This window comes from Kogia breviceps, chromosome 8 (assembly GCF_026419965.1).
Source record: "Kogia breviceps isolate mKogBre1 chromosome 8, mKogBre1 haplotype 1, whole genome shotgun sequence".
Classification (NCBI taxonomy): domain Eukaryota; kingdom Metazoa; phylum Chordata; class Mammalia; order Artiodactyla; family Physeteridae; genus Kogia; species Kogia breviceps.
The window spans coordinates 18,918,901-18,946,888 of NC_081317.1; the positions used below are offsets into that span (position 1 = coordinate 18,918,901).

General features: G+C 45.9%; 1 protein-coding gene across 10 annotated transcripts in view; it reads left to right on the forward strand.

The window, feature by feature from the left end:
* TNC (tenascin C) overlaps positions 1 to 27,988 on the forward strand; it is a 94,861-nt gene that overhangs the window by 34,058 nt on the left and 32,815 nt on the right. For 3 of the 10 annotated variants that reach the window (XM_059071066.2, XM_067040878.1, XM_067040881.1), the window contains exons 4-15: positions 655 to 918; positions 2,240 to 2,355; positions 3,117 to 3,273; positions 6,782 to 7,051; positions 7,834 to 8,019; positions 8,263 to 8,352; positions 9,814 to 10,077; positions 18,309 to 18,581; positions 19,147 to 19,419; positions 19,943 to 20,215; positions 23,030 to 23,302; positions 25,617 to 25,889. In XM_059071066.2, the coding sequence (XP_058927049.1) occupies positions 655 to 918; positions 2,240 to 2,355; positions 3,117 to 3,273; positions 6,782 to 7,051; positions 7,834 to 8,019; positions 8,263 to 8,352; positions 9,814 to 10,077; positions 18,309 to 18,581; positions 19,147 to 19,419; positions 19,943 to 20,215; positions 23,030 to 23,302; positions 25,617 to 25,889 (2,712 nt within the window). The remainder of the gene's footprint in view (positions 1 to 654; positions 919 to 2,239; positions 2,356 to 3,116; positions 3,274 to 6,781; positions 7,052 to 7,833; positions 8,020 to 8,262; positions 8,353 to 9,813; positions 10,078 to 18,308; positions 18,582 to 19,146; positions 19,420 to 19,942; positions 20,216 to 23,029; positions 23,303 to 25,616; positions 25,890 to 27,988) is intronic. The other 7 variants (XM_067040879.1, XM_067040880.1, XM_067040883.1 and 4 more) reach the window with 4 other exon arrangements.

Genomic DNA, 27,988 nt, shown 5'->3' on the forward strand with positions numbered 1-27,988 from the left:
AATGAGGGTCTTCTTTGTACTTCCCTCATCCACCCTTATATACTTGTCGTGATGGAGACATTTTGCCTTGATTAAAGCCATTGGCACATAAAAACAAACACACGGCTCTGTGTTTGACATGGCCAAGCCAGGGAAGCCTGGTTGGAAGGGAGACCAGGCTGGCCTGGAGGAGAGGTACGTTCCAAATTTGACGAGTAAGCAAAGTTGAGCAAGCCCCTCTGCCTCACTCACCTCTAAGAAAAGGAAAGACTTGGACCAGATGAGCCTAAAATACCCTTCCAGTGCTAAGAATGTATGACGTGAAGTTCAGAGCAGAAAGCCAAGCCCAGGCTGCACTTTCCCATGCAGATGGCCTGAATCTGAACTAAGGTCCAGGGAGTGGAGAAGTCAGAGGGACCAGTTCACAAAGAGCCCTGAAGGCCACACTGCAGACCTGGAACTTTAGCCTGAAGGCAAGGGATGGCCACCAAAGGTTTTGAAGATGTGTCACAGCAGGAGGGTCCTTGATGAGTCTGCATTTTAGAAAATGGAAGCTGGATTGCGGGGCTCCATGACTGGGGGAAGAGACAGGTCCAGGGAAACAAACCAAGAGAGGATTCATAGAGTGCGTTATGACACCATCTGACCCAAACTGTCCTTCCTTATTCTTGCCAGTGTCCCCTCCCAAAGACCTCATCGTGACAGAAGTGACAGAAGAGACCATAAACCTGGCCTGGGAAAATGAGATGCGGGTCACAGAGTACCTCATCGTGTACACGCCCACTCATGAAGACGGCCTAGAAATGCAGTTCCGCGTCCCTGGAAACCAGACGTCCACCACCATCCAGGAGTTGGAGCCTGGCGTGGAGTACCTTATCCGCGTGTTCGCCATCCTGGAGAACAAGAAGAGCATTCCTGTCAGCGCCAGGGTGGCCACTTGTGAGTGAGCACGACACCTCTCGGCAGCCCCAACTGCCCTCCTCCTGTCCAGTACATAGCCCCTCCATGAGTTCCTGCCTCACCTTTGCCCCTGTAGCTCTATGGCTGTCTTTATGCAGTTACACTAGTTAAAACTCTGGAATCCGGTTAAGCCCAATGAATTTTTTAAAAATTTTATTGACGGGGCTTCCCTGGTGGCGCAGTGGTTGAGAATCCGCCTGCTGATGCAGGGGACACGGGTTCGTGCCCCGGTCCGGGAAGATCCCACATGCCGCGGAGCGGCTGGGCCCGTGAGCCATGGCCGCTGAGCCTGCGCGTCCGGAGCCTGTGCTCCGCAACGGGAGAGGCCACAACAGTGAGAGGCCCGCGTACCACAAAAATATAAATAAATAAATAAATAAATATTTTTATTGACGTATAGTTGATTTACAATGCTGTGTTAATTTCTGCTGTACAGCAAAGTGATTCAGTTATACATATATATGTATTCTTTTTCCTATAACCCATTGAATATTTGTTAAAGAAAGTCCTCACACACTAAGTCATTTAACTCACAATAACCCTACGAGACAGGAGCTACTGTTAACCCATTTGACAGATGAGGAAACTGAGACTCTGAATGGTTAAGCATCTCATCCCATATCACACAGTTAATAAGTGGTAGAGATAGAATTTGAACACTGGCAGTCTTAAGTACTCTATTCTATGACTACCTTTCTATGGAGCTTGCTGTCTATATATTTAAAAAATACAAAAGTGGGAACATCAAGGTTCAAGTTATTCTTCCTTTAAGAGTCCAACATCAGAATAATTACCTCCACTCCTAAAAAGCAAGCTGTGGCTAGAAATTGGTTCTTTTTTGCTTAGTAATAGTAACATTGGCTGCTTTTATTAAACTTGTGCTTCAGGCCAGGGACCATGGCCAGCAGTCACTGGGGGACTCAGCAGTCTCAAAACATTCCCAAGGGGTAGGCATACTTAGCTCCTTCTCTTGGATGAAGAAACAGAGGCTCGGGGCATTTTGTTAACCAAGCACACAAAAGTGATGATGGAGCTGAGATTCTAGCCCATCTGTATGATGGGCTAGAAGTCTATTGTCATATTAGGTTTAAGCATATGAAATTGCCAATGTTCAATCATATGGTTGGTCCTTATATTGATATTAATTTCCATGGTGCCTCATAGTAGACGGCATCCCAGGAGAACCCTTAAATAGACTCCAGCTCTGACAGACAGCCCTGTGGGATTTAGTGGAATCACGTCTGTCCCCTCCATCACACATGTAGTCATCTTTACCTCCTCTCTGTGCTCTTCCTGACAGACCTGCCTACACCTGAAGGTCTAAAATTCAAGTCCATCAGGGAGACATCTGTGGAAGTGGAGTGGGATCCTGTGGACATCGCTTTTGAAACGTGGGAGGTCATCTTCCGGAATATGGTAAGGAGCACAGAGGAGTGGGCACCTTTGACCACGAGAATCTGAAAGATGCTCACAGGGCTCCGGAGACTTTTCTATCAACTCACTTCCTTGGCTTTTGGTGGGGGACAAGGCTCTAAGCAGCCCCTGTGCATCTGCATCTATTTTTAAGTGACTTAAGAAGTCAATAAGCACGGCACTTAGGGCTGAGAGCCTAAGTAACTAGATGGCAAGTCGTCTCTATGTTCCGAGTACTCATTACAGTCTTACAAATCTCCACTCAGAGGCAAAGAAGATAAGAAATGGTCTCTGTCTCAGAATGCCTCCAGGCATATCTTTGAGATTGAGTATCCTTTCTCTCTGTGCCTAAGAGCACACGTGAGGCAGGAAAGTGGCCCCTGAGTTCAAAGTCAGGCTCTGCCTCTTACTAGCTATGTGGAAGATGGGACAATGACCTGACTTCTGGGATGCTGGCTGGCTTCCTCGTCTATGAAAAGAAGGATTGATTTGGTGGCTCCAGCGTTCCTTTGGTTCTCATGCCTGGCATTTGACTTGAGTGTCAAAGGGGTGAGTAGAGAGGTCTGTGGGAGGGAGAAACCAACTTGAGAGTTGTATTCATGTCTCTATATCCTCAGCACCTGCCATACTGATCAGATGCTTAGTAAGTGCCTAGTGATAGATGAAAGAATGAAAGAGGAAGGCATGAATAAAGAATGGATGAATCACATAAATGAAGGAGCTGATACTTCCTTAGGTCTTACAAAGGTGCCTCTATATTTCAGAATAAAGAAGATGAGGAAGAGATCACCAAAAGCCTTCGGAGGCCAGAGACCACGTACCGGCAAACTGGCCTAGCTCCGGGGCAAGAGTATGAGATATCTCTGCACATCGTGAAAAACAATACCCGGGGCCCAGGCCTGAAGAGGGTGACAACGACCCGTGAGTATCACCTTTAATACCACTGACACAAGGATAAAGCTGATTGTACTGCAAAGCATCTCTGGTTGATAACATGCCCTCTTACAGAGCATCTGTATCAATTAGCTTTTTTTTTTTTTTTACAAATTTATTTATTTTATTTATATTTATTTTTGGCCGCGTTGGGTCTTCACTGCTGCGCACGGGCTTTCTGTAGTTGTGGCGAGCGGGGGCCACTCCTCGTTGTGGCGCACGGGCCCCGCATCACGGTGGCCTCTCTTGTTGAGGAGCACGGGCTCTAGGTGCGCAGGCTTCAGTAGTTGTGGCTCACGGGCTTGGTAGCTGTGGCTCACGGGCCCTAGAGCATAGGCTCAGTAGTTGTGGAGCACAGGCTTAGTTGCTCCGCGACGTGTGGGATCCTCCGGGACCAGGGCTCGAACCCGCGTCCCCTGCATCGACAGGCAGATTCCCAACCACTGTGCCACCAGGGAAGCCCTCAATTAGCTTTTGCTACATAAAAAACAAGCTCCAAACTTTGTGGCTTGAAATGATACTTTTGCACATTGGTGATTTGGGGTCGGACAGTTTTTCCGTTCTTGACTGGACTCACTTATGCATCTGTATGGGCTGGGGGCTGGCTGGCCCAGGACGGCCTCAGCCAGGATGGTGCCCTTCTGCTTCACATGGTCCCTCAGCCTCCGGTGGGCTAGCCTGGGCCTGATCTCACGGCGGCTGAGCAGGCTCACAAAAGACACTGGGTCACTTTCATCAAAGCAAATCTCAAGGCCAGTCCAGATTGAAGGGGTGGGGGAAAAGATCCATCTCTTTATGCGAGAAGCTTCAAAGTGACATTTCAAAGGGGCACTGATACAGGAAAATAAATAAGTGAGACTCTAGCAAATAATCTACCATACTATCTGATTTAATATTAGTACCCAGTCCTATGGAAAAGGTAGGGAAAATATTAATGCCATTATTTTTCAAGAGTCAAAAGTGAGGCTTAAAGAAGCTGAATCAGTTCAACTAACACCACGTGGTTAATACTATCAGGGCCAGAATTGTAAGCCCGGGTTTAGTTTTATGACTTTAAACCCATTACCAGTAACATTGACTAGGCTCTGGGTTATGTAGAGTGTTGATTCCATGTCTTCAACAGGAACTTAAATAAAATGTGACTCAGTGCTAAAGAGATCAGAACTTCCTGAGTGTAGAGTAGGATGTGGCACTGCTAGATCATTTGGTGGGGGGAATAAAAATCCTGAATTTGGAGTTGTTCTATCGGGGAAGCAAATTTTTATAAATAAACAAACAAATAAAATTCTTTTGCACTGACATTTGGGAAAATCTCTATCTTCTTCAAGATAGCATGCGTGCCAACTATTTAAGGTATTGACTCTTCTTGGCAGGGGGTGACTGGAAAATTTAAATCTGTTCACGAATGACAAGAAAGAACATCTTGCATTTAAATATTTGCACATTTTGTTTAACTCAGATCCAATTCATAAGATTGTCTTTTTTATAAGCAAGTGTTTTCCATCATGCTGACAACATCGCACTGTGGTAGGTAGAAGGCGGGTACCAACAAGAAAAAATCATTAGATCACCAGAAAGGCATAGAAAAGATTAAGCAAATGCTTATTTGCTATAGAGACGGCCCATTGAAAATACAAAAGACATTTCTTTCATCTGCCCTTTTCTTTTTAATCTAAATTTAGGGAATTGGCTGCTTTATTTTCTTCTTCTTGAAGGACATACATCCCAACATTTGAAGTTTCATAATCACATAAATAACAACACTGAGAGGCAGATACTTACCTGTTTATTTTGCTGATACCTGATCTTTTTCCAGATTTAAAGGATCTTAAAAATTTCATATTTAGCTCCTTCCCTCTCAACTCTATATAGAGATTGTATGACAACCATTTCTGATATGTAAATATTTTTGAGAGGCATCATTTAAAGGAGAAAGAGCCTGGGCTTTGGATCCAAACAGTCCTGAGCTTGAATTCCAGCTTCACCAATAACCATCACCTTGGGTAGATCCACTTCTTTAAGGCTTTGACCCACCATCTGGAAACCGGGTTCATATATCTCCCTACAGCATAGTCATGAGACTTAAGACAAAGCACTGTGCTTCGCACATAGTGAGCACAAGACAGTGCTCATCTCCTGTATTGAAGGGTTCTGAACCTAGGGCGAGATCGGTGTCCTTGACTGAATCTCAACTTCTTTAATGAAGGGGCTGTTAAGAAAGGTAGTAGGTATGGTTCAGGTGTTTCCTAGCACCTTGAAGCTCATAGGACGGGAGGCTTCACTGCTGAATTGCAGTATTATTTTCATTGTGGATTTCACAGCTTCAACATCTGTAAGCTGAGACTAATGTATCAACTAATAGAGTTCAAAAACTAGCCTCTAAAGGTTTTCTCACAATCAGCTATGAATTATTCCTCCTTCTAATTCCCTTTATAAAACCAAGTTCCTTTCATTTGATATTGTTTCCTCAACCAGTGCTGAAAACACAAACTTAACTATTTTAAAAAATGAAGAAACATTGACTGAATGCTTTAATATCTTAATTCAGCCTGGTACGTTTTACTGTATAATGTTTTATTTTAATGCATTAGAATTATTTACCTAATTAGAAAAAAAAAGAGTAAAGACATAAATGGCAAGGCCTGATGCTACACTCGGGATTCAAAAAGGTCAAAGACCGACTCTCTGAATGACCCTATCTAGATTGTATAATACGGTTTGAATAAACCGTAGAGAAATCTGTTACAGAACAGTGAGAAGAGCACAATACTAAGAAGCTCTTATTTTTGACTGTGGTAAGAACACTTAACCGGAGATCTACCCTCTTAACACGTTTGTAAGTGCACAATAGAGTACTGTCAACCAGAGGCATAATCCTGTACAGCAGATCTCTAGAACTTAATCATCTTGCAAACTGAAACTTTATACCCCTAGGGGAAGGAGTATGTGTTTATCTGTTTGCAACAGGGTCAGACAATTGTTCTTGTTAGAAAGTGACATATGAGTGGGATTTTGAAGGATGAAGAGGAGATTTATTAGAGGGAGAGGAGCAATCTCAGGAAGAAGAAACAGAGGAACAGGAAGTGTAGAGGCCCGGGGTGAGAAACAACAAGGGGTGCTCTTGGAGGAGAAGTATGCTGTCAGAGCAGGAAGCCCAGAGTGGGTGGGGCAGGAGGTGCGTAGCGGGGCAGGAGGAAGGCCAAGATGAGGCCTCAAAGACAGGCAAGGCTTGAGAAAGCCGTGACTTTCTTGCTTGAATTATTTTCATCAAAACTAACTTTCCATACATTGACAAGACGGTCATTGCCTCACTCTTCATGCCTACTTATAGCATAGCAAACAGGAAATTGAGGTTCCGAAAGACAAAATAAGGCCAGTTGGCCAGTGTGCACCTGCACGTACACTCACGGATCTGGAAGGCTACGAGCCCTCTCTCTGCTCAGCCCTTGGCACTGGCCCTGATCTCTGAAACCCCTCTGTCCTCTACCTGTCACAGGCTTGGATGCCCCCAGCCAGATCGAAGTGAAAGACGTGACGGACACCACCGCTCTGATCACCTGGTCCAAGCCCCTGGCCGAGATCGACGGCATTGAGCTCACATACGGGATCAAAGATGTGCCAGGCGACCGAACCAGCATCGACCTCACACACGAGGAGAACCAGTACTCCCTCGGGAACCTGAAGCCAGACACCGAGTACGAGGTTTCCCTCATCTCCCGCAGGGCCGACATGTCTAGCAACCCCGCCAGAGAGACCTTTACAACAGGTAACGGGCCTCCCCCTGCTAACAGCCCCAGGAAAGGAAAGATTGCCAGACCCCCGTCCCCACTCCATGTCGGGGTGTCTTCCAGGCTCCTTTTACAGTGGAAACAATGGAAAGGGGATTTTCATTCCTTTAAGTTTTATTTTAAAATACTGTAGCAATTGATTGATTAATATTACCCCCAATAACCTTCTAAGGCAAAAGAAAATTTTTGCCTACACAGAAGATGCTGGTCTGAGATTCTCAGACATTTTGGTTCAAACAAAATGTAAATAAATATTTTAATAATAAAATGCAGTATATGGAAAACATAAATGACAAAGATGCCTTCTAACCTCTTAGCCTACAGCACTATCTTAAACGTACCAAAGTGTCAATCATTCATTCACTAAATATTTTTTCAGAGCTCGGTAAGCTCCGTGTGAGTTGTTAAAAATCCAGTGATGAATGGAACAAACCTGTTCTTACAGTCACAGAGCTTATCTGCTAGTTTCTGTACAGTTTTTATTAAGCACAAAATCGGTGGGAAACGTGCATGATTGAGGTATCATGCGCTTTAATAATGAGGAAAGTGTCAAGTACGGAGTATTTGTTCAGATGTGTGTATCAGCTATTGAGCCAGAGGAGTGTGTGGGCAATTTTGTCATTTCTCTCCCGTCCATGTCGGGGTGTCTTCCAGGCTCCTTTGGCAGGCACTTTTCATGTCTCACCTTGAACTGTCAAGGACTCCCTCTCTCCTGGTGCCTGGTGTTCTCAATACCAATGCCCCTTCCTCTCCCCAACAGGCCTGGATGCACCCAGAAATCTCCGCTGCATCTCCCAGACAGACAACAGCATCACCCTGGAGTGGAGGAACGTCAAGGCGGCCGCCGACAGTTACAGAATTAAGTACGCACCCATCTCTGGAGGTGACCACGCCGAGGTAGAAGTCCCCAGGAGGCAACAAACCACAACCAAAATTACACTCACAGGTGAGCTCCGCATCCCTGACCCAACTGGCCCTGGGGGCATGTCCCCATGTTGCAACCCTCCGGAGAGTGAAAAGAAACGGTTCCTAGCTATCCATCTCACTTGGGCATCAGTGAGTCAGGCTGTGAAACAGTCCGGACATTGAGAAATCGTAGCCTTCGGGGACTAGTTCAGGGCCGTTTTTATGGCCGTCTGAAAGTCTGTCCAGTTTGGGGCTGAATCTCAACCTGCATGTTCTCTCTTAGGTCTGAGGCCAGGAACTGAATATGGTGTTGGAGTGTCTGCCGTGAAGGGGGACAAGGAGAGCGACCCAGCCACCATCAACGCGGCCACAGGTGAGGCCCGCCTGGATTCCCACCTCCACGGGACTAGCGCCAGCAGACACAGCAGGGCCCAGGAGGCAGGAAACCTACTTACAAAGAAATAGTCGATGCCCACAGGAAAGTGGGGCTTCTAGGATCATCCAGCCCAGGTGTCTACATCCAAAAGTAGCATAAGCACTCCCCATGTGAATGATCCTAGAACGCTACTCTCTATGCAGGAAGGGGGACAGGGGATATTTTACCAAAAACTTGGAACCAGACTTTGATGAGAGAGCTACAAACTTCTGAAAGTTGACAACCCATCCAATTTTTTTATAAACCACTGACTAATCAAAACACATCTGGGGGCTTTTGTCTGAGCAAACACTTAACTTGTATTGCATACCCTCAACATATAGATTGTAAGTGGCAGGAGCGTAGTTTAAGGCAATCTTTGCTCTTACTTATTGCCTTCTGCAGCTCCAGCCTCTGAGTGAGGGTGCTGAGGGGCTACGTGATTTGAGGCCACTGATTCTTTCTGCAAGTTTGTTTGTTTTTTTCTGGAAAATGTGTAAAAAAGAAAACTCTTCCCTTTACCTCTCCACCAGCTTCCTGCTTATCTCCCCCTGGGACTACGATGATAAGGGTGGCTGGTGTGGGGAGATCATTATGCAGGATCCAATGCTGGGCACTTATACATACTCTTTTTTATCTTTTTATTTGGAGGTAATTGTAGGTTCACATGCAGTGTAAGAAAGAACACAGAGAGATCTGTACCCTTTGTCCAGTTCCCCCCATTGGTAACATTTGTGTAACTACAGAACACTATCACAACCAGGAAACTGACATTGATACAGTCTATCAACTTTATTCAGATTTCACTCAGCTCTGTGTGTGTGTGTGTTTGTGTGTGTGTGTGTGTTTGTGTGTGTGTATGTATTTAGTTCTACGTTACCACTTGTAGATTTTGGAATCTACCACTACAGTCAGACACCAAATAGTTCCAATCCCAAGGGTTGCTCTTGCTACACTTTTCTATAGCCAAGGCAACCCCCACCCTCCCCTTCACCTTAATCCTTGTCAATCACTGATCTGGCCTTCATCCAATTTTGTTATTTCAAGAATGCTACATAAAAGGAATCATACAATATGCAACCTTTAGAGATCGGCTTCTTCGCTAAGAATAATTCTCTTGAGAGCCATCCAAATTGTGTCTTGTATCAATAATCCGTTCCTTTTAAATGCATTTAATTGAGTGTCACTACATGGTATGGATATACCACTATATTATTTTTAATCTTTCAAAACCACAGTGAGGTACGGTACAATAACAGCAGCTCACAAAGGTGAAAACTGAGACTCAGACAGCTGAGTCACCTGAAGCCACACAGCGCTATGGCAGACCTAGGACCGTAGCCCACAACCAGCTTTCAGCCCCAGAAGCAGTCCTGCCCTGAAGCCTGAAGGGTGTTCAACTCTCTGTTTTCCTCTCAGACCTGGACGCACCCAAGAACCTACGGGTTTCTGAACTTACGGAGACCAGTGTGACCCTGATCTGGCAGACGCCAGTGGCCAAGTGTGACCGTTACCGCTTAAACTACAGTCTTCCCTCGGGCCAGCCAGTGGAGGTGCAGCTTCCCAGAGGCACCACCTCCTACGTCCTGAAAGGCCTGGAACCTGGGCAGGAATACACCATCCTCCTCACGGCAGAGAAGGGCAGGCACAAGAGCAAGCCGGCACGGGTACAGGCATCCACAGGTGAGGTCAGCCTCTGAGCTCTCGCCGCACCCCCTGTTGATTCTGAGGTTGCAGACCCGTCAGCCAGATTGTCTTCAAAGGAGAAGGACCAGATGGGAAGATGTGGGGATGTCTCTACTTATGACTGCTCGAAATCCCATTTGAAAGAGTTGCTTACCTATCTTTTCCTCTTGTCAACTGACTCATCAACAGCAAAGTTCCCTAGCTGGGCAATCAAAGTGGTTTTTAAATATTTCCTCCTAGGAAAACTTAAAGCATCAAAGTTTGTGTTTGTCTTTGGTTCTTTTTTTTTTTTTTTAATAATTTTGTGCATTTCACAGAATCTTTTAAATTTTTCTCATTTTCCTCCCTCTTTAGCACAATTAATTAACTTTTCATTTTATTTCTTTTCAAGGTGACCAAGATGTTGGGAATAATTCCTTGGTTTTTTCCCATTAATTGTTTTTATTCCAGGTCTTTTGCTTTCCTCTCAGGTTACCTGAAACACTGCACACGGTCCTTTGAGCCTTCCACAGTGGCCTTCTCATTTTCTCTTGGTCATTAAGAGGTGAACTTTGTTTTTCCATGACAGCTTAATCCTGACCTCCAGTATCCCTTCTAGCCCAAGTATCCTGTTCTTTGTACCTGCTTCCATATTTTCTCAATGGCTAAATTGAGAAAAAAAATCAGTTCTTCCTATATGAAAATATATACATTTAACTTTGGCCCCCAAATATTCAAGAGGTTCAGGGGAAACGTGTTAATTCTTCAGGGTCTGACAAGTAATAGTCTTTAGTTTCAATTTAATAAGTAAGCATGTATTGAGAACCCACTGAATATATTGTAGTATGCTAATATTTGAGGGGAAAAAATGGGTTATGTACTTAGCACTGCTATTCTGACTCATGTGCACTTCCTCACAGTCCCTGGGGGAAGGACCAGATGGTCAGGATGTTAGACAGCACTCAGCCAAGGAAAGGGAGTGAATGGGGGAGTCCGGAGCAGCCAGAGACAGTGTCTTGGCAGAGATGCTATTCCAGCTGAGATGAGTCTCCATAAGCAGAAAATGTGTTGCACTGATGGGCAGATTTGGAAATGCCTTGAGGTGTCTTTGTCATTTATGGATACTTTCACATGCATATAACAGAAATCTCAAATAACAGTCACTTAAGCAAGATACAAGTTGGTTTCCTCTCTCATAAAATAAGTCTGAGGTTAGGTGGTACAGGGATGGCACAGCAGTTCCAAATTATCAGGGGTTTGGGCTCCTTATAGCTTTCTGTTCCACTAGTCTTAGTCCTTGGCTTCCATTCTCAAAGTCACCTCCATGTCGCAATATGGCTACTTCAGTACAGCCTTCACATTTGTGTTCTAGGCAGCATGAAGGAGGAAGAACCAAAACAAACAAACAAAAAAATGTACCTCTTAGATGATAGTCTTTCTGGAAACCTCACCAATGACTTCTACTTGCATTTCACTGGCCACTTCTAGCTATAAGTGAGTCTAGGAAAGGTAGTCTTCCGGCGGAGCATGTTTTTGCTGCCCACATAAAATTGTGGTAGTTTGTAAGGAAGAGAGAGAGAAGGGGTATTTAGTAGACAAAGAGCAGCCTCTTCAGAAAGTCTAAAGCGAGCTCGGGTGGTCAATTCTGTTGACCGTGCATGGACTGCTTCCCACGCAGCTATGAGATGATCATCAAGGATGCTCGGTGGTGGGGGGGGAGGGGGAGGGGGTAGCTTGATCATAGATAAGGGGGGAGGGGAGAATAAATTGGGAAGAAATAAATCTACGGTAGAGATTTCAATGGTTCGGCTTTATAAACATGAGCTTGTTATAAGATGCGAAGGGACCACAAATGAATCAGAAACGAGAGGGAATTTCTTCTCTTCCCTCCACCTCCTCTTCCTCCTCCTCCTCCCCCCCCCTTCCCTCTCTCTCCCCGTCTCTCTTCAATTTTCCCTGAGTTTTACAAATGCTAGATTAAAGAGAGTTTCCTACCTCCACTCAGTGATCTTACCCTCTGGCTATAGCCACTTTATCTCCTGTCTCCAGCGGGGAATCCCCCGGCTTCAGCTGCTCGGGGAGATGAAAGCTTTCAAGTGAATCACAGGCTGGAATTACTTTGCCTCTTAACTAAGAGCCCAGTTCTGGCATCCCAAGGGCTCAGTGGTTTCATTTCCCCAGCTGTGCCTGTTTAACACTGTTTCAAAGAAATCACGTTGTATATTTAAAGACATTCTTCATCACGGGAAAAATGTGCAAAGTCCCTTTTAGAGACAGTCCCACTGTCTCTAGAATATTTCTCTCTATGGCTTTCTCCATAGAACTATTTTACTTTATTAAAAGTGAGGTGGGGACTTCCCTAGTGGCGCAGTGGTTGAGAGTCCGCCTGCCGATGCAGGGGACACGGGTTCGTGCCCCGGTCTGGGAGGATCCCACGTGCCGCGGAGCGGCTGGGCCCGTGAGCCATGGCCGCTGAGCCTGCGCGTCCGGAGCCTGTGCTCCGCAACGGGAGAGGCTGCAACAGTGAGAGGCCCGCGTACCGCAAAAAAAAAAAAAAAAAAAATAATGAGGTGGACATTTCTCTCCATCTCCTGATGTCTGTCTTCCCAATAAATATCTCCTACAATATCCTCCCAGTAAATATCTCCTTCATTTACTCAGTCAGTAACGCACTACAACCATGCTCCGTGCTAAGTCCTGGGGATGGATGCGGCAGCAGTGAAGGCCAGTCTGTGCTTCCAAGGAGGTAACTGTCTAGCAAACAGACACCCTCACTTGCTGTAACTAGGGGTGTGGGGTGCCATGGGAGCACGGGATGCCTTCCTTCTGGGCATCAGATTAGGCTTAACGTGGGAAGAAGTGTTTGGGCAGACACGGAAGAGGCAAGGAGGACCGTGTTGTGGAAGACGTAAAGAAGCAGAAGCCCAGGCTCCTGGCCTTGGTAAACACAGAGGGGGAGGAAAAAGAAACAGGAAACGTGGGAGCGCTTAGAGGAATGTACCATGTGGTTATGAGTCCTGAAATGTCAAAGAGTTGTAGGTTCAAGTGTCAGAAGAAAGGGATTCCCAGCTCTGCATTACTTGATTCTTTTTTTTTTTTTTTTTTTTTTTTTTTTTGCGGTATGCGGGCCTCTCACTGTTGTGGCCTCTCCCGTTGCGGGGCACAGGCTCCGGACGCACAGGCCTAGCGGCCATGGCTCACGGGCTTAGTTGCTCCGCGGCATGTGGGATCTTCCCGGGCCAGGGCACGAACCCGTGTCTCCTGCATCGGCAGGCGGATTCTCAACCACTGCGCCACCAGGGAAGCCCTACTTGATTCTTAATAGCAGAAGTCTGCAAAGTGTCACTCATTGTCTGTGGGTTTTACAGAGAAGATGTGAAATTGGCTGCCCCGGAGCATTCTTCCCAGAGAATTCCAGGGCTCTCGCCATGGCATTGAGCCAAAGCGCAAGCCTGTTCCTTGATGCGGCACCAAGTTAAGTTACAAGTACGCGTTACGTAGCTGCCCATCGCACCTGAAATACAATGCAAAGACCCTATCACAGGCTACACAGCCCTGCAGAGTCTGGTCCTTCCCATTCTCTCTGACGTCACTCCCACCCTCGCTCATTTCACTGTGGTCACCCTGGCCTTCTCGCTGTTCCTTAAGTAGGCCAAGCCTGCTCCTACCTTAGGGCCTTTGCACATGCTACTCCTGCTGCCAATATACCACTCTTCTCCCAGTTCTACACCCAGCACCTCCCTCATTTCACTCAGCTCAAGTCTCATCTCAAAAGACCTCTCTGTCAGCCAGTCTAAAACGGTGGCCTATCCTGATTTACCCCTTCCTGCTGCTCCAGAGTGCCTCATGACACTTAACTGATATCACTCACTAGTTTGTTTACTTCCCTATGGCCTGCCTCCTACTTCTAGTCAGAAAGGACTCTGTCTCCTTCATCCAGGGCTGCGGCCCCAGTACCTTGAACACAGCCAAACACGTGGCATATGCTTCATGAGCATCTGGGGACTCCAGCTCCTCCAGGGGCAGTATTTCCACTGAATCTTCTGGTCTTTTCCTTTCACCTCTGTATCAAAGGCCCAAATTCTCTCTCTTAAGGATTAAGGGAAGGGAAGTCATTCTCCTGGAGTCTTTAATTAAGCTTACTCTGGATAAAAATGGAAGGAAAGAAAGAAGGAAGGATGGGGGGAAGGAGAAAGGGACGGAGCGGGGAGAAAGGAAGGAAAGAAAGAAAAAAGGTACTATCCCTGTTAGCATTGAACAAAATGAGTATGTGCCAGGCATCTTCCCCTCTGGCCCCATATTTGTATTCTAATAAACTCAACAAAACCCTGCTTGAAGTGGAGGCCATGATTTTCTTTGAGCAGTAAGGGACATAAAGCAGGGAGGACATGCAGAAACACAAGGCCAATAAAGCATCCTCCCACACCATGTAAGACTTGACAGTGATACCCCAGTAATTCTCAAGGGTTTGGGAAGCAGAGAGGTGGAATTTTGCTTTTAGCCACAGCTGCAAGTAATAGAAAACATTCTGCTCTAATTTTCCATTTTGATTTTCTCATGGAGCAAACTGAAATTTAGTCAAATATTTATCCATCCAACAAGTATTTATTTCTTACCTGCCACGGGTCAGGCAGCGCTGCTATAGAGAACAGAAAGACACAACCCCTCCACTCAGGAAATGATGCACATTGCAGTGAGGATGAGAGAACCAAAACCAAAATTATAAGGAGGTAACTAGTCTGCTTAGAGGAAAGTGTGGGAAGCTACAGGATCACAGAGGCAGATACCCATCCCAGACCTAAGCAAAGTGACGGCAGCGTATCAGAGAAGGCTTTTTGGAAGAGGTGATACTTGGCTGAATCCTAAAAAAGGAAAATGAGTTGGGCAAGTGGAGAAGGGAGTAACGACATTTCCAGCTGGAGGAACAGTGTGTGAGAAGCTCAAAGGCATGAGGAACTTTATGTTAGTGAAACACCAGCCATACAGTCCTGCTGTATGATGGAGCTGGGGATAACAGGGTACAAGGGTACAGACATTATCAGTACCATCTACAAAGGGCAGTGAATATCATGCTGTGGGGCTTGGGTTTCCTTCCTGACAGTGTGAAGAGTCACCAGAAAGTTTTAAGGCAGGCAAGGCTCTTAATTTCAATTAACTTTACAAGATGAGATCCAAGCAATTTAATCTACCCTTAGGGGTCCTGAGGCTTGAATTTGGCCATCCCACTGCTGTTGGAGAATCACTCTCTCTCTCATCGGTGAGCACTAAAAGTGGATTCCTCACCAGTCAGCACTTGGTAATTACCATCTACGAGACGGTGGAAATCTAAAGATTTAAAGTTGGCACAGCCAGAAATTCCCCCAGGCCAGCTGGTCAACGCACCATGAGCACAGACATGGGATTTTGAAATTCTGATTTCCCAGGCCCACTGACATTGTTCAGAGGGTAGGTGCCAGTGCACAGCTGGAAGAAAAAGACAATAGCCTTTTCATAAAGAAAGGCCAAGAAACTCAGTATGGAACTATACAACGGAAACACTGGGCTTCTGGGGCAGTAAGCCCCCAAGTGTGTCATTTGCTGTTGAAACGCAGAGTCCGCATTGGTGTGAAGCCTCTGGTCTCGATCTCGACTGTTGTCTGCTGTATTTCTATTCACGTTTTTTCCCTCTCTTTTCATAATTCTTACCTGCCTCCCTTTAATTTATCTGCTGATTTTATTCACTGAAGTTACACCTTTTACTTATCTGTCTAGCATTTGTTTAGTGAAGGGTTTTGGGTTGGGCACCAAAAGCACCCACCCAGCAGTGGTCACCGTCACAGCACTAAATAGAACTGATTTTTTTTCTTGATCTGCCTAAGCCCCTCCCCACAAAAAAAAAAAAAAAAAAGTGGAAGAATAGCCAAAAATTTTGGTGGAAGTATCATCACCATGAATATTACCATTTACTGAGCAACGTGACATTTTATGAAAATGACTCTACCCACTGTAAGAAGAGATGAAGCAGGATGTGAAGGACATTGTATAAAGTATCCGTGGCATATAAAAAAGCTGATTTAAAGCAAACGGTGGTTCTCATGAGGAAGAGACATTTTCTAATGTGGATCTCCTCATCTCTCCAACCATCTTTACTACAACAGCTTAATAGACAATCTGTAAACCCTGCATAACCCCTCCCTCCCCCAGTTAGGTAATTCTCCCCACATCTCTTGCAACCTGGTGCCTGAAATCTCTTTCATGGAAAAAAAAAAATATGCTTTATGTCATAATTAGAGAAAGAACTTAAAAGGCAGTTACCTGAGAGGAAACACTGACTTAATTCACACAAGCGGGGTCAACTATCAATGTCAGCTAAGTTCTTGACAAGAAGTTTTGACAGCATCAGGAGAAAAAAAAAAAAGAAAGTGGGATAAAAAGGAGAGTTTATGGGCCACAGAATTGATTTCCTTAACTTTACAGTTTGGCTTAGATTGGTTTTTGTCTGAGGTCTCTTCATGCATGAGGGCTCTTGGAATATTTGAAAAGGACACACTCCTGAGTTTAGTTGTGCTAAAATCCCAAGGTCGAGGAGATAATTGCTACAACTGGAGCACTGCTCCTGGCCTCACAAGGGCCACTGGGTTAAAAGATAGCTGATCTTCTCCCCTTTCTTTCCCCACGTGTAGATACATCACTTGGAGCTTGGGGTCCTCTTTTTCTCACCTCGACCATGTTTGTGCGATTAAGAACTGCTATGGGGTCTCAGATAAGGGCTCCAGGACACAGATTTGGGTTGAATGAGGAGTCTGTAGAATGAAGGTCAAGGTCAGGTATGGCAAACATTTTCTGAAAGGGCCAGACAGTAAATATTTCAGACTTTTCAGGCCATATGGTCTCTGTCTCAACTCCTCTACTGCACCACTGCAGCACATAAGGAGCCATCAGCAATATGTAAATGTGCGGGCACGGCTGAGTTCCAATGAGATTTTACTTACGACATCAAAATTTGAATTTCATATACTTTCATCTGTCATGAAGTATTCTTCTTTGGATTTTTCCAACCATTTAAAAATTTAAAAACTGTTGTCAGCTCACTTATTACCAAGAGGGGCAGCAGGCTGGATTTGACGCTCAGGTCATAGTTGGCAGACCGCTGTTCTAGATCAAACAAGATCTGAAGGAGTGTCAGCTTTGCCAAAATGGAACAATTAGGAAGAACCTTCCCCAGAACGTAGAAAAGTCTGAATCAAACAGATTCTTGAAAAGAAACATTTTCCCCTCTGAAAGGATATCTTCTATCCAACTGCAAGCTAAGATTTTCAAGTGAGACGTCTGCTTTAATGGACAGATAGGACTGATTTGAAACGAGCAGCCAATGTGAGGCATATAGAGAGAAACAATTTGTCACCTAAATAAGCTCAAGGCGGTTCTTACTCTGTCGTTTAGAGGATCTGTTTCCAGAGAAAATCCTTTCTTCCTAGGTGATGCAAAGTCCATTTAGGCTCAGGCCTGGGCAGATTATCACCTTGAAGGCATATGCATTCAGACAAGTGAGTGTTCTGTGCTTTGCTCATTCTAGAGATGAACAAAGACGGCAAGTTTTAATTGAGCTTAATAAGCTATTTCTCCCAGGACCTCAGTCTTTCTTTCTATCCAATGAAGGACAGCTTTGCAAAGACACAGTGACTTCCTCAGGAGAGCCTTACTTGTACTGTGTTAATTTATCTCTGATCTTTCTGAAGTGGTTTATGTAAACTGATTTGAGCCCCAGAAACTGACAAAAATCCCAACATAAAGAGACTATAAAATATGCCTTCCAGGAGAGATTGAGGAAGCACGGAAAGGAAGAGAATCTAAGAGGAGGCAATTTCCTCAAAATACAGAAGGCTGGACGGCTCAGACCAAGAATCCCAAGAGTAGCCGAAGGCCGTTCCTATGATCTCACCTTTAAGATGAGAGCCGCTTTCCAAAGTGGAAACTGCAGCCCAGAGCAGTACTAACACAGACGTGTAGCATTTTCCTAATCCACAGGACAATGGTCAGTAGGAAAACACCATATTCAAATGACAAACCCAAATACACAACAAGGCAAAATAAGTATTCTATTGATTTTTCTGTTGGTGTCTTGAGGGCGACAGCATGGCTCAGGGCTGCAGGTGGCCCTGGGGCCCCCACGGTCTCGCAGCACTGGCGGCGGGTTTGCCACTTCTGAGTTCCCAGATGGAAAGCATTTCAGGAATGATTTAACCGACCCCGTCTCTGTCATTATTCAGACCACGCCCCTGAATTGGAAAACCTCACCGTGACCGAGGCCGGCTGGGATGGCCTCAAACTCAACTGGACCACAGCTGACCAGGCCTATGAGCACTTTGTCATTCAGGTGCAGGAGGCCAACAGGGTGGAGGCAGCTCAGAACCTCACGGTGCCCGGCAGCCTGCGGGCTGTGGACATCCAGGGCCTCAAGGCCGCCACCCCTTATAGAGTCACCATCTACGGGGTGATCCGGGGCTATAGAACACCAGTGCTCTCTGCTGAGGCCTCCACAGGTACCTCTTAACCTTTCTGTCTATAGCTTCTGTTTTTCCTAACAGGAACCTGCCCAAGGATAATCAGACACAACTCATTTTTGAATAGACTTGAGTACCTTAAGTTATAGCACTATGGGGCCTAATGATGGGAAGAAATCAAGCTGCACAACTCCTGGGGTAGCTTTCACATTGCACCCCATGTGAACCACAGCCTCTGGGGCTGTGCATAGCCCAGCCTGGGGCCTGTACCCACAGCCCCAATGGCAGGGACCTTTGGCTTCACAAACAGGCTCCCTCCTGGTGAGGCATGTTAAGGCATTATATTTAGAAGGAAAAAATAATAATAATCTCTTTGTCTGCTGGAGGCTAGGGCAATTCCTTAATGAAATAAGATCACAAATGTTTTCCTACGCCTCACCCCCTTGGCTCTATTGCTCAAATTTAGGAAGCTGCATGGTTATCTAAAGAAAGTCACATTTAAAAAAAAAAAAAAAAAGTAATATAAAGCCTATTCTTTCGTTAAGGAGTTCCTGGCTCTTGGTGTGTGATTTGATCATTAAACTAGTTCTTTGTCCTTCTCCAGGAGAAGCTCCCCATTTGGGAGAGGTCACGGTGTCCAACGTGGGCTGGGATGCCCTCAAACTCCACTGGACGGCTCCGGAAGGAGCCTACGAGCAGTTTCTCATTCAGGTGCAGGAAACTGACACAGAGGAGGCAGCCCAAAACCTCACTGTCCCGGGAGGACTGAGGTCCGTGGACCTGCCTGGGCTCAAGGCAGCCACTCACTATAGCGTCACCATCCGCGGGGTGACTCGGGACTTCAGCACAGCCCCTCTCTCTGTTGAAGTCTTGACAGGTATTCTAGACTACTTCATTAATTTGTCTCCTCCCACTGTCTCTGCTAAGGAGGGATCAACGCTCTTCCCTGCTCTAAACTGGGTTCAGCCCCTGCCCCAGTGGGAAATACCGGTGAATCATCCCTGCTTCCATACAGAGGTCCTGTCCCTTATTTGGCCGAGTCCTAGTCCTAGCATGGTAGCCAATCCCATGGAAAGTCCCACCCACTCTTCTTTTATATAAATTGAGGTGACTTTTCTTTTAAAGCAAGTTTCAGTCATAATAGCTAAGAAGTTGGAAAGCACATTCCGCGAGTGGGGAAAAAGAAAACGTTGATCTGAGCTCATTTTAAGAATGCATCAGAAAAGCCCTGGCTTTAGTGCCAACAATTAGAGTGTCCTCAACACCTGCTGTAAATCACGCATCTGTGATCAACACTGACCAAACAACTCACCCCAGCCTCAGCCAAAGTGCCATCTCGCCTGAATCCCAGCGCGCAACTGCCTTTTTCAGTAACTCAGCAACTCTGTCTTCTTATGCAGAGGAGGTTCCAGATCTGGGGAACCTCACGGTGACTGAGGTTAGTTGGGATGCCCTCAGACTGGACTGGACCAGCCCAGAGGGGATCTATGAGCAGTTTGTCATTGAGATCCGGGAGGCTGACCAGGCCCAAGAAGTTCACCGTCTCACGGTTCCTGGCAGCCTTTGCTCCGTGGAAATCCCAGGCCTCAGGGCTGGTACCCCTTATACAATCACCCTGCGCGGCGAGGTCAGGGGCCGCAGCACTCAACCCCTTGCTGTGGAGGTCATCACAGGTATACGACCCTCCTCCCAGACCAGGGACCTGACTGTGTCAGCCAATTCACTGGAATAGAGAAAATTCCCCATGTACCAGGGCCCTCTCTCAAAGCTGCTGGCAGGCGGCGTGAACCCAAGCTCTAACTCCGAGGGGTGTGGGTTGGAATTCCACCTTTCTGGCCGAATATTCTTGGGTATCTCATGGTACACCTCTGAGCCTTCATTTCTCACCTTCAGATCAGAGATAATACTCCTCCCTCAGAACACTGTCATGAGCAGTAAATGAGATAATGAATAAAAGTCCATAGCAAAGCACCCCTCCTGTAGTAAATTTGGAATGCCAAATAGCTAAATTTATCAGACAGCAACATATCATAATATAAATAGTGTAAACGGTAGGGCTGTGACACAAGAATAAGGTCAGAACTTTCTAGAGAAATCTTATCATGAGTGGCCTCAGAGTCACTTACTGCCATCTATCTGGTAGTCAGACCTCCACAGAATAACCTTTGAAATGATCCATCATCTTCTGCTGAAGTTAGCCAAGTCTCTCTCTCCTTAACAGATCCTCAAGGCAGGGCTATTTCTAAGAAAGGACAGTCAGGTTTGACTTCAAAGTTTTTGATTCAGTTTGGAGAGGAAAAACAATTCATCTCAATTTGTCTCCTGAAGATGTGCAACTCCATCTGTTATAGAAAACTCTGTGCTGGTCATGCGGTTTCTACGAACAACTTTTAAAAAGACCATGGGAAAATGAGCCTGATTTGGGGCAACAGGGCTTTTATGCTGGGCCCTAGGCCCATGCCCTTCTCTACGCATACTGTGTTTTGAAAATGCCACCCAGATAACCTAATCAGATGAATTGTTTTCCTTGCTCATACATACCAAATAAACCTGGCCCTTGCTAGAAACTACACACAATTCCCCAAAGAAGAAAAGTAATGTTGCAATACACCTAAACCGGCCAGATTATCAATGGCCTGTGTTTCCCAGAATATTGTCAGACCGAACAAGAGCAAAAGGGGCCTTTGAGACGCGTGGGATCTGGGAGCAGGGCGCTAATGATCCGCATCTGTAGTTTGTAAACTTTTTGTTTTTAGCAGCAAATTCCTTTTGCACGTGACATCTTACAAGGAGCCCCTCTATATGACAGATAAATGAACAGCTATTCTTGGTGAGCTGGGAAGGAAGAGAGGGCTGCCCACACCCATGTCCCCAACCCAGTTCTTCCATAAAAGGACCAGTTCTACAGTTTGAATACAGCCCCTCTAAAAGGTCACGTTTGCCCAGACTCTCCTTGTGCACCGAATCCTGGAATATCTCATACTCTTTCTGGGGGAAATCGTGCAGATGTTTTCTTTTCTGACTTCAAATCCATGGCCACTTCAGCCTTAAAAAGAGAGGCTGGGAGGTTGCACTTAACCCTGAGCAGCATTCCACTAAGTAGTGAGTGTTTCCATATGCGGAACCCAAACTTTCTAAATCAGCAATGACTACACTAGATTTCCTTCCTACCTCGTAGAAAAATGAATAGTGAATGAATAGAAAATGAATGGTGCTCTGCACCATTTGCTGAGCAAAACATAATCACTTTTAATGAAGAGTTGGCACAAACGGCCTTGTTTGTGATGCAGACGTTCTTCAATCAGACACAAAGTGCTATCAGGAGAAGGGGGGAGGGAAAATGCGAAGCCAAGAATCCAGTACAGTACGGAAACTTTGATCTCTGCAAGATGAGAAAAGTCCGGGGATAAAACATCAGACTTGTCCAAACCTGATTCAGCACATGCTTTATACATCCAGTCATAGACAGCCTGTGGCTGGCAATGAGAAGATCTCTCCGAAGCCCAGTAATGAGACGAAGCAGGGAATTCTCTCCCACGTGACCAAGAAGTTCCAAGGAGAAACATCGAAACAGTGATACGCAGCTCTGCATTCTCGGAGCCAACCGAGGACGGAAAATATTAGGGAAAAAAATTCCAGGAAGCTCCAAAAGGCAAAACTTGAATTTGCCATGTGCTGGTAACTACACACATAGCATTTACATTGCATTAGGTATTATAAGTAATCTAGAGATGATTTTTTTAAAGTATACAGGAGGATGTGCATAGGTGATATGCAAATACTACACCATTTTATATGCATCCTCAGCTTGTTATCTGTGGGGGTCCTGGAACCCATCCCCCAAGGGTAGCAAGGAACAGCTGTGTATCTGTTAGGCTGCCACTTACCAGGTCCTCACTGTGTATCAGGTGTGATGTCAGGTATGTGTCAGGTATAAACTCAGAGCTTTATAAATATTATCAGCCAATCATCGCACATTCCAATGAAATGGTACTGTCAGCTCCAACTGAAGATGAGGGGCTCAGAGATGACCTGGGTGACACGCCCAAATTACGCAGCTAGCAAACATCGGCGCTGGAATTCTAACCGAGGCCCATCTGCCTCCAAAGCCTGTACTTTTAACCAACTCCTACTTCTCTTACCCTGACCCGCAATCCCACATTTTCCATGGGCCTTTGGGGTGCTAGTCACGCGTGATCCTCAGAGACCTCCCAGCAGCGGGTTGTGAGCGGTCGCGACAGCATTGCCATCTCAAGGATGAACGATGTAGATGTTCCCTTTCTGACCATCTTCAATGCCTGAAGAAAGCTGTGGCCGGATTACCGCAGTTCAAACAGGAAACTCCCCGAGACCGAGAATGACCACACCCACAAACACAAGAAAAATCTCTCGCCCCTTTCTTTCTTCCCTAGAGCTGGGCTGTGGGACATTTGGTTTCTTCGCTTTCCGTTTGCAGCACTGACAAATTCCTCTCTGTCCTTCTTCAGCGGAACTCCCCCAGCTGGGACACTTAGCCGTGACCGAGGCCGGCTGGGATGGCCTCAAACTCAACTGGACCACAGCTGACCAGGCCTATGAGCATTTTGTCATTCAGGTGCAGGAGGCCAACAGGGTGGAGGCAGCTCAGAACCTCACGGTGCCCGGCAGCCTGCGGGCTGTGGACATCCAGGGCCTCAAGGCCGCCACCCCTTATAGAGTCACCATCTACGGGGTGATCCGGGGCTATAGAACACCAGTGCTGTCTGCTGAGGCCTCCACAGGTACCTTCCTCTCCCTGTCCATGATGCTTTCTCTCCAAGAGGCGTGTGGGGAGCCAGCTTCTGTCCATATCTAAATCCTTTCCATGTGCCCATTGGCTACTGAACTTCCGTGCTCACACACCTCCCTGTGGGCGTGCCTTGGTCCAGATGCCTTTGACATCTCAAGAATGAACGTGCAGATGCCACCTTTTCTGACCTCTAGCCTCTAGCCTCTCCCAGACCTTACCTATCCAATCCTGCAACTGCATCTCTTCTAAAGGATGGCTTTCCATTTCAGGAGACAGCCTGATGGTCTTAACTCTTTTCTCCAGTGCTTGGCTATAACTAAAAGCCGACCCTTCTGACGTGAGAGTTCTGGTGGAGCACAGATTATTTACCTTAGAGGGTCTTTTTGCTAGTTGCAAATGGTGCTTAACTATCCCAGATCCCTCAAGGGTACGGGCACGTGGTTCTTGCACTGAAAAGAAATGTTTTAATGTAAATGTTTCTTTAAAATGCACTGAGTATAATAAGAGAACTGAATTACCCTCCTCCTCCGGGCAATTCTCTCAGATACTCAGTCACTGTTAGAACATCAAATTAGCAAATAGCTAGACCAAAAAAGAAAAAAAACAAAAAAGCATACAATTATGACTGGAGACAGTACCAAAGAACAAGCCATTCATTAGCAGAAGTACACAGTGCAGCGTTTGAAACAAAGAATGTCCCGGGCTATGAATGTCAAAGATCTGATGCCCTTTTTGTTCTTTTAATGGAGAGTTGCTCCCTGGACTGTTGGCCTTTGCATGGCACACTCTCAGCCCGGACCCAGGAGGGTGCATTATAGTTTACTTATCCCTCTGCTCCAGTGACAGGGCATTCAGTGTTTCCCTGTAGCCTGCTCAAGAGCCCAGCCCTCCCCAGCACTGGTTTCCATGTTTCATCTTCCCATGTACCTCCACTGGTGTGAAATTGAACAGAGGCTGTCAGGTTTGGTTTTGCATATGCCTGCCCCATTGTCCTATAAATATTTCAACTAAACTTTTCTGCATCCCCGTGTGTCCTAGTGGATTCTAGCAAAAACGTAGCTCTGCATTTTAGCCTCAATCATTTCAGTAACTCTCGCTGAGAGAAACACACAGCACAGACAACTGCTGCATGAATGGTGACCCTGAAATGCCTAAAAATTGCAGCTGAGGCTGCCCTGGATGGACTCAGGGCTCTTTTATCTAACATCCATAAACAATCCCTTCTCAGAAGGCAAAGAAATCACCCGCCACTTTTTATCTTTCCTGCAGATCTTGCAGTTTGGGTGTTCTTAGTATTTTTATATATTTGTTTTATTCTTCTTTATAATGATAGCAACATTCTTGCTCCTGACAAGCTGGTCTGTGGGGAAGAAGGGCCATAATTCCATCTGACCTGCGTTTCACCAGATCTCTTGGGATGGGAAGTCTTTCTCCTGCCTTGCTAGAGAGACAATACTAGCTTTTCAAATCTTGCTTCTGTCTGCCCTCTGCACGTTTTATTCCTGTTGCTCGGAAAACCACTGGTGGGGTCATCTCTGAGACAAAATGCTACTTCTTGGCCAAACGGGGTTGCCTGATGGCCTCGTCCTGGCTCAGCTCTCTTGGTTGGCAATGCAATACTAGCTTTCTTGGCCCATGTAGAAGCAGTTAAGAAAAGAGAAGCTATTTTAACAGAATATGAGAACAGCTGGCCCTTGTCAGGAGTATGATGAAAATACCAAGAATTACACTGACCAATTGCCAATTCCCTTTAAGTCACAAAATCAGAAGCCTCAGGGTACCACCTTGGGAGAGTAATGGCGTCAGAATTATTTAGTCGTCATCGGAACAGATGGGAGCTCCCTCAAAGCAAAGGATGTCTGCTGGCTGGAGCCAAGTACTCGTGGTCTCCTGAGTGCAATTTAAGAGACTAGAAGCCGCCAGCGCTCGTATCTTTTGACCGATGGCCAGCATCCCTGAGGTGTGGCTCCCAGAAGCATCTGGGCTTCGACAGAACAGGTCCTGCTGCCATCACTGGGCATGTCTCCTCACACAAGCCAGATCTCGGCCAGGCCCTGATCTTGTGTGGCAGCTCCAGAGCGGGGAAATCCAATTGCCATACCTTCCTTTTTGTATTTTCTTTTAATAAATCCCCTTTCTCTCTCCCATTGGCACTGATTGGTAACATCTCTTCATGTCACCCTAAGCCTAAACTGTCGGATCTTTCTAGCTGGCTATGGTTCTGTTAACAACTGCAGTCTTAAAACCCAAACGCAATGATTAACTCAGATTTATTTGTTTCTTCTCTCCTACCCCTCCTTTTTCAGCCGGAGAACCTGAAATCGGAAACTTAAATGTTTCCGACATCACTCCTGAGAGCTTCAATCTCTCCTGGACAGCTACCGATGGGGCCTTCGAGACCTTTACCATTGAAATTATTGATTCCAATAGGTTCCTGGAAACGATGGAATATAACGTCTCTGGTGCTGAACGAACTGCTCACATCTCAGGGCTCCGCCCTAATAATGATTTTATTATCTACCTCTCTGGACTCGGTCCCAGCATCCGGATCAAAACCATCAGTGCCACGGCCACCACAGGTACATGCACGTTCGACCGCTCCTAACTGCCTCTCTCCAGAATCTTTTTTGCAGGGCAAAGCCACTCCTTCCTGCCCATTGAAGCACAGGCCACAGGGCACTAACTGTTCCGTGACATTAGGCTGGAGCTCTATTTAACATAACTCTCTTCCAGCAGCAGCCCAAATGGTGACTTTCCTAATTTATCCCAGACCAGGACATTTGCAGCATAAAATGTAGTTTGGTCCAGAATGCCAAGTTGAATCTGGAGAAAAGAATTCTCCTCATCAGTAGCCAAAAAGCCACGATGAGAGCTGTCCTTGACTTGGAAAGACGTCTATATTGGTCAGAGAGGTCTTAAAAATTATATTGTGTGTTATCCAACTGTCTTTGTCTTCCTAGTGCCTTTCACTTCCTAATACCCAAATATTCCAATGATTTAATGAAACTGAATTGGGCAAGTGATGAGAAAGAGCAAAGATTATTCATCACATGAGTGCACGAGGAAGTCACGCCATTCAGACCACCCCAATTCCAATGCCACCTCTAGGAGAAAAGACCAGAACGTGCTGGCTTGCTTCCAGAACAGTGAATGGTAGATGGCAAAAACAAGAGTAGAGTTTAAATAAGGAACTTGGTCAACGAAAGAGTGAACTGCTTTCACTAAATCCACTGTATCTGTGACATACACGCTTTGGGAAATGCTCTCTGGAATGCAGCAAAAGAGAATTCTATGTGAATTCAGAAAGGAGAACCTTGTCCATTCAAAATAGCATTCTTAGCACATTTGGGGCAATGCCTTCTCTTGAGAGATAAAGTTAGACATCACAAACTGAAATTTAAAGTTATTTGTGGAGTAAGCACAGGAGAGTCTTTTCTTCTTGATCACAAAAAGGGGTCCCATATTCTAGGGGAATTCAAGAAAAGGGTTAACATTGTAGTATCAAAAGCATCCATCATTTAAGTCACTCACAGCTGAGGGAGAGTCTGTCCTCATTCCACATGAGTCTACAGAGTGTTATCAGCGTGGACCACAGGAAAAGCAGTGAGCCAGCAATACCTAGCTCTCCTCCCAGCCAGATGAAAGTATACCAAAACCTAGGGAAATCAGTCAAACACATATATTTCTTCCTCGTGGCTCAAGTTGGTTTTCAAAAAAGGGCAAGTGTCTTTACCAGAGGGTAAAGGCTAAAACTTTATGGATTTAGTCTTACATGTTTTGACTTTGACCCTCTAATAGTGGTTTTTTTGGCTGCGTTGGGTCTTCATTGCTGCACGCAGGCTTTCTCTACTTGCAGCGGGCGGGGGCTACTCTTTGATGCAGTGCACGGGCTTCTCATTGCGGTGGCTTCTCTTGTTGTGGAGCACGGGCTCTAAGCGTGCGGGCTTCAGTAGTTGTGGCATGCAGGCTTGGTAGTTGTGGCTCACGGGCCCTAGAGCATAGGCTCAGTAGTTGTGGCACACGGGCTTAGTTGCTCCGTGGCATGTGGGATCTTCCCGGACCAGAGTTTGAACCCTTGTCCCCTGCATTGGCAGGCGGATTCTTAATCACTGCGCCACCAGGGAAGTCCCTCTAATAGTGTTTTGAACTGACACACTTTCGTACTTTTTTCTTCTTGCTTTAGTAGCTGAACCTCTCCTTAGCTGCCTCACTGTCTCAAATGTGACCTCCGGCAGTGTGTCCATCTCATGGAAAGCTCAGGAATCTGCCTTTGATAGCTTTCTTATAGAAGTTAGGAATTCTGACCACCTCCAGTAAATGGTGGTATGTTCTGTGCCTGCGGCGTCTCGCAGCTTTGTCATCACCAACCTCAAAGCTTCTTCTGATTACACTGTCCACCTTCACGGGCTGATTGGCAGGCAATGTGCTCAGACCCTGATGGTCCAAGCAACCACAGATATCTCCCACGATGGGTTCTTCACTCTCCCTTGAACTTCCCCTGAAGAGCATTCCAAAAAAATCAACCTCTACCCATTTTTCACCCTCCTGGTTCCTCCAGATCCTTCTCAAATTTGAGAGAGACATCTAAATCAGAGCTTTAAAACTTTAAAAAGAAAAATGCTCACCCCAAATTAAGGAACTTCTGTGTCAACCTCTTTTTTCTAAATACCCACTCACA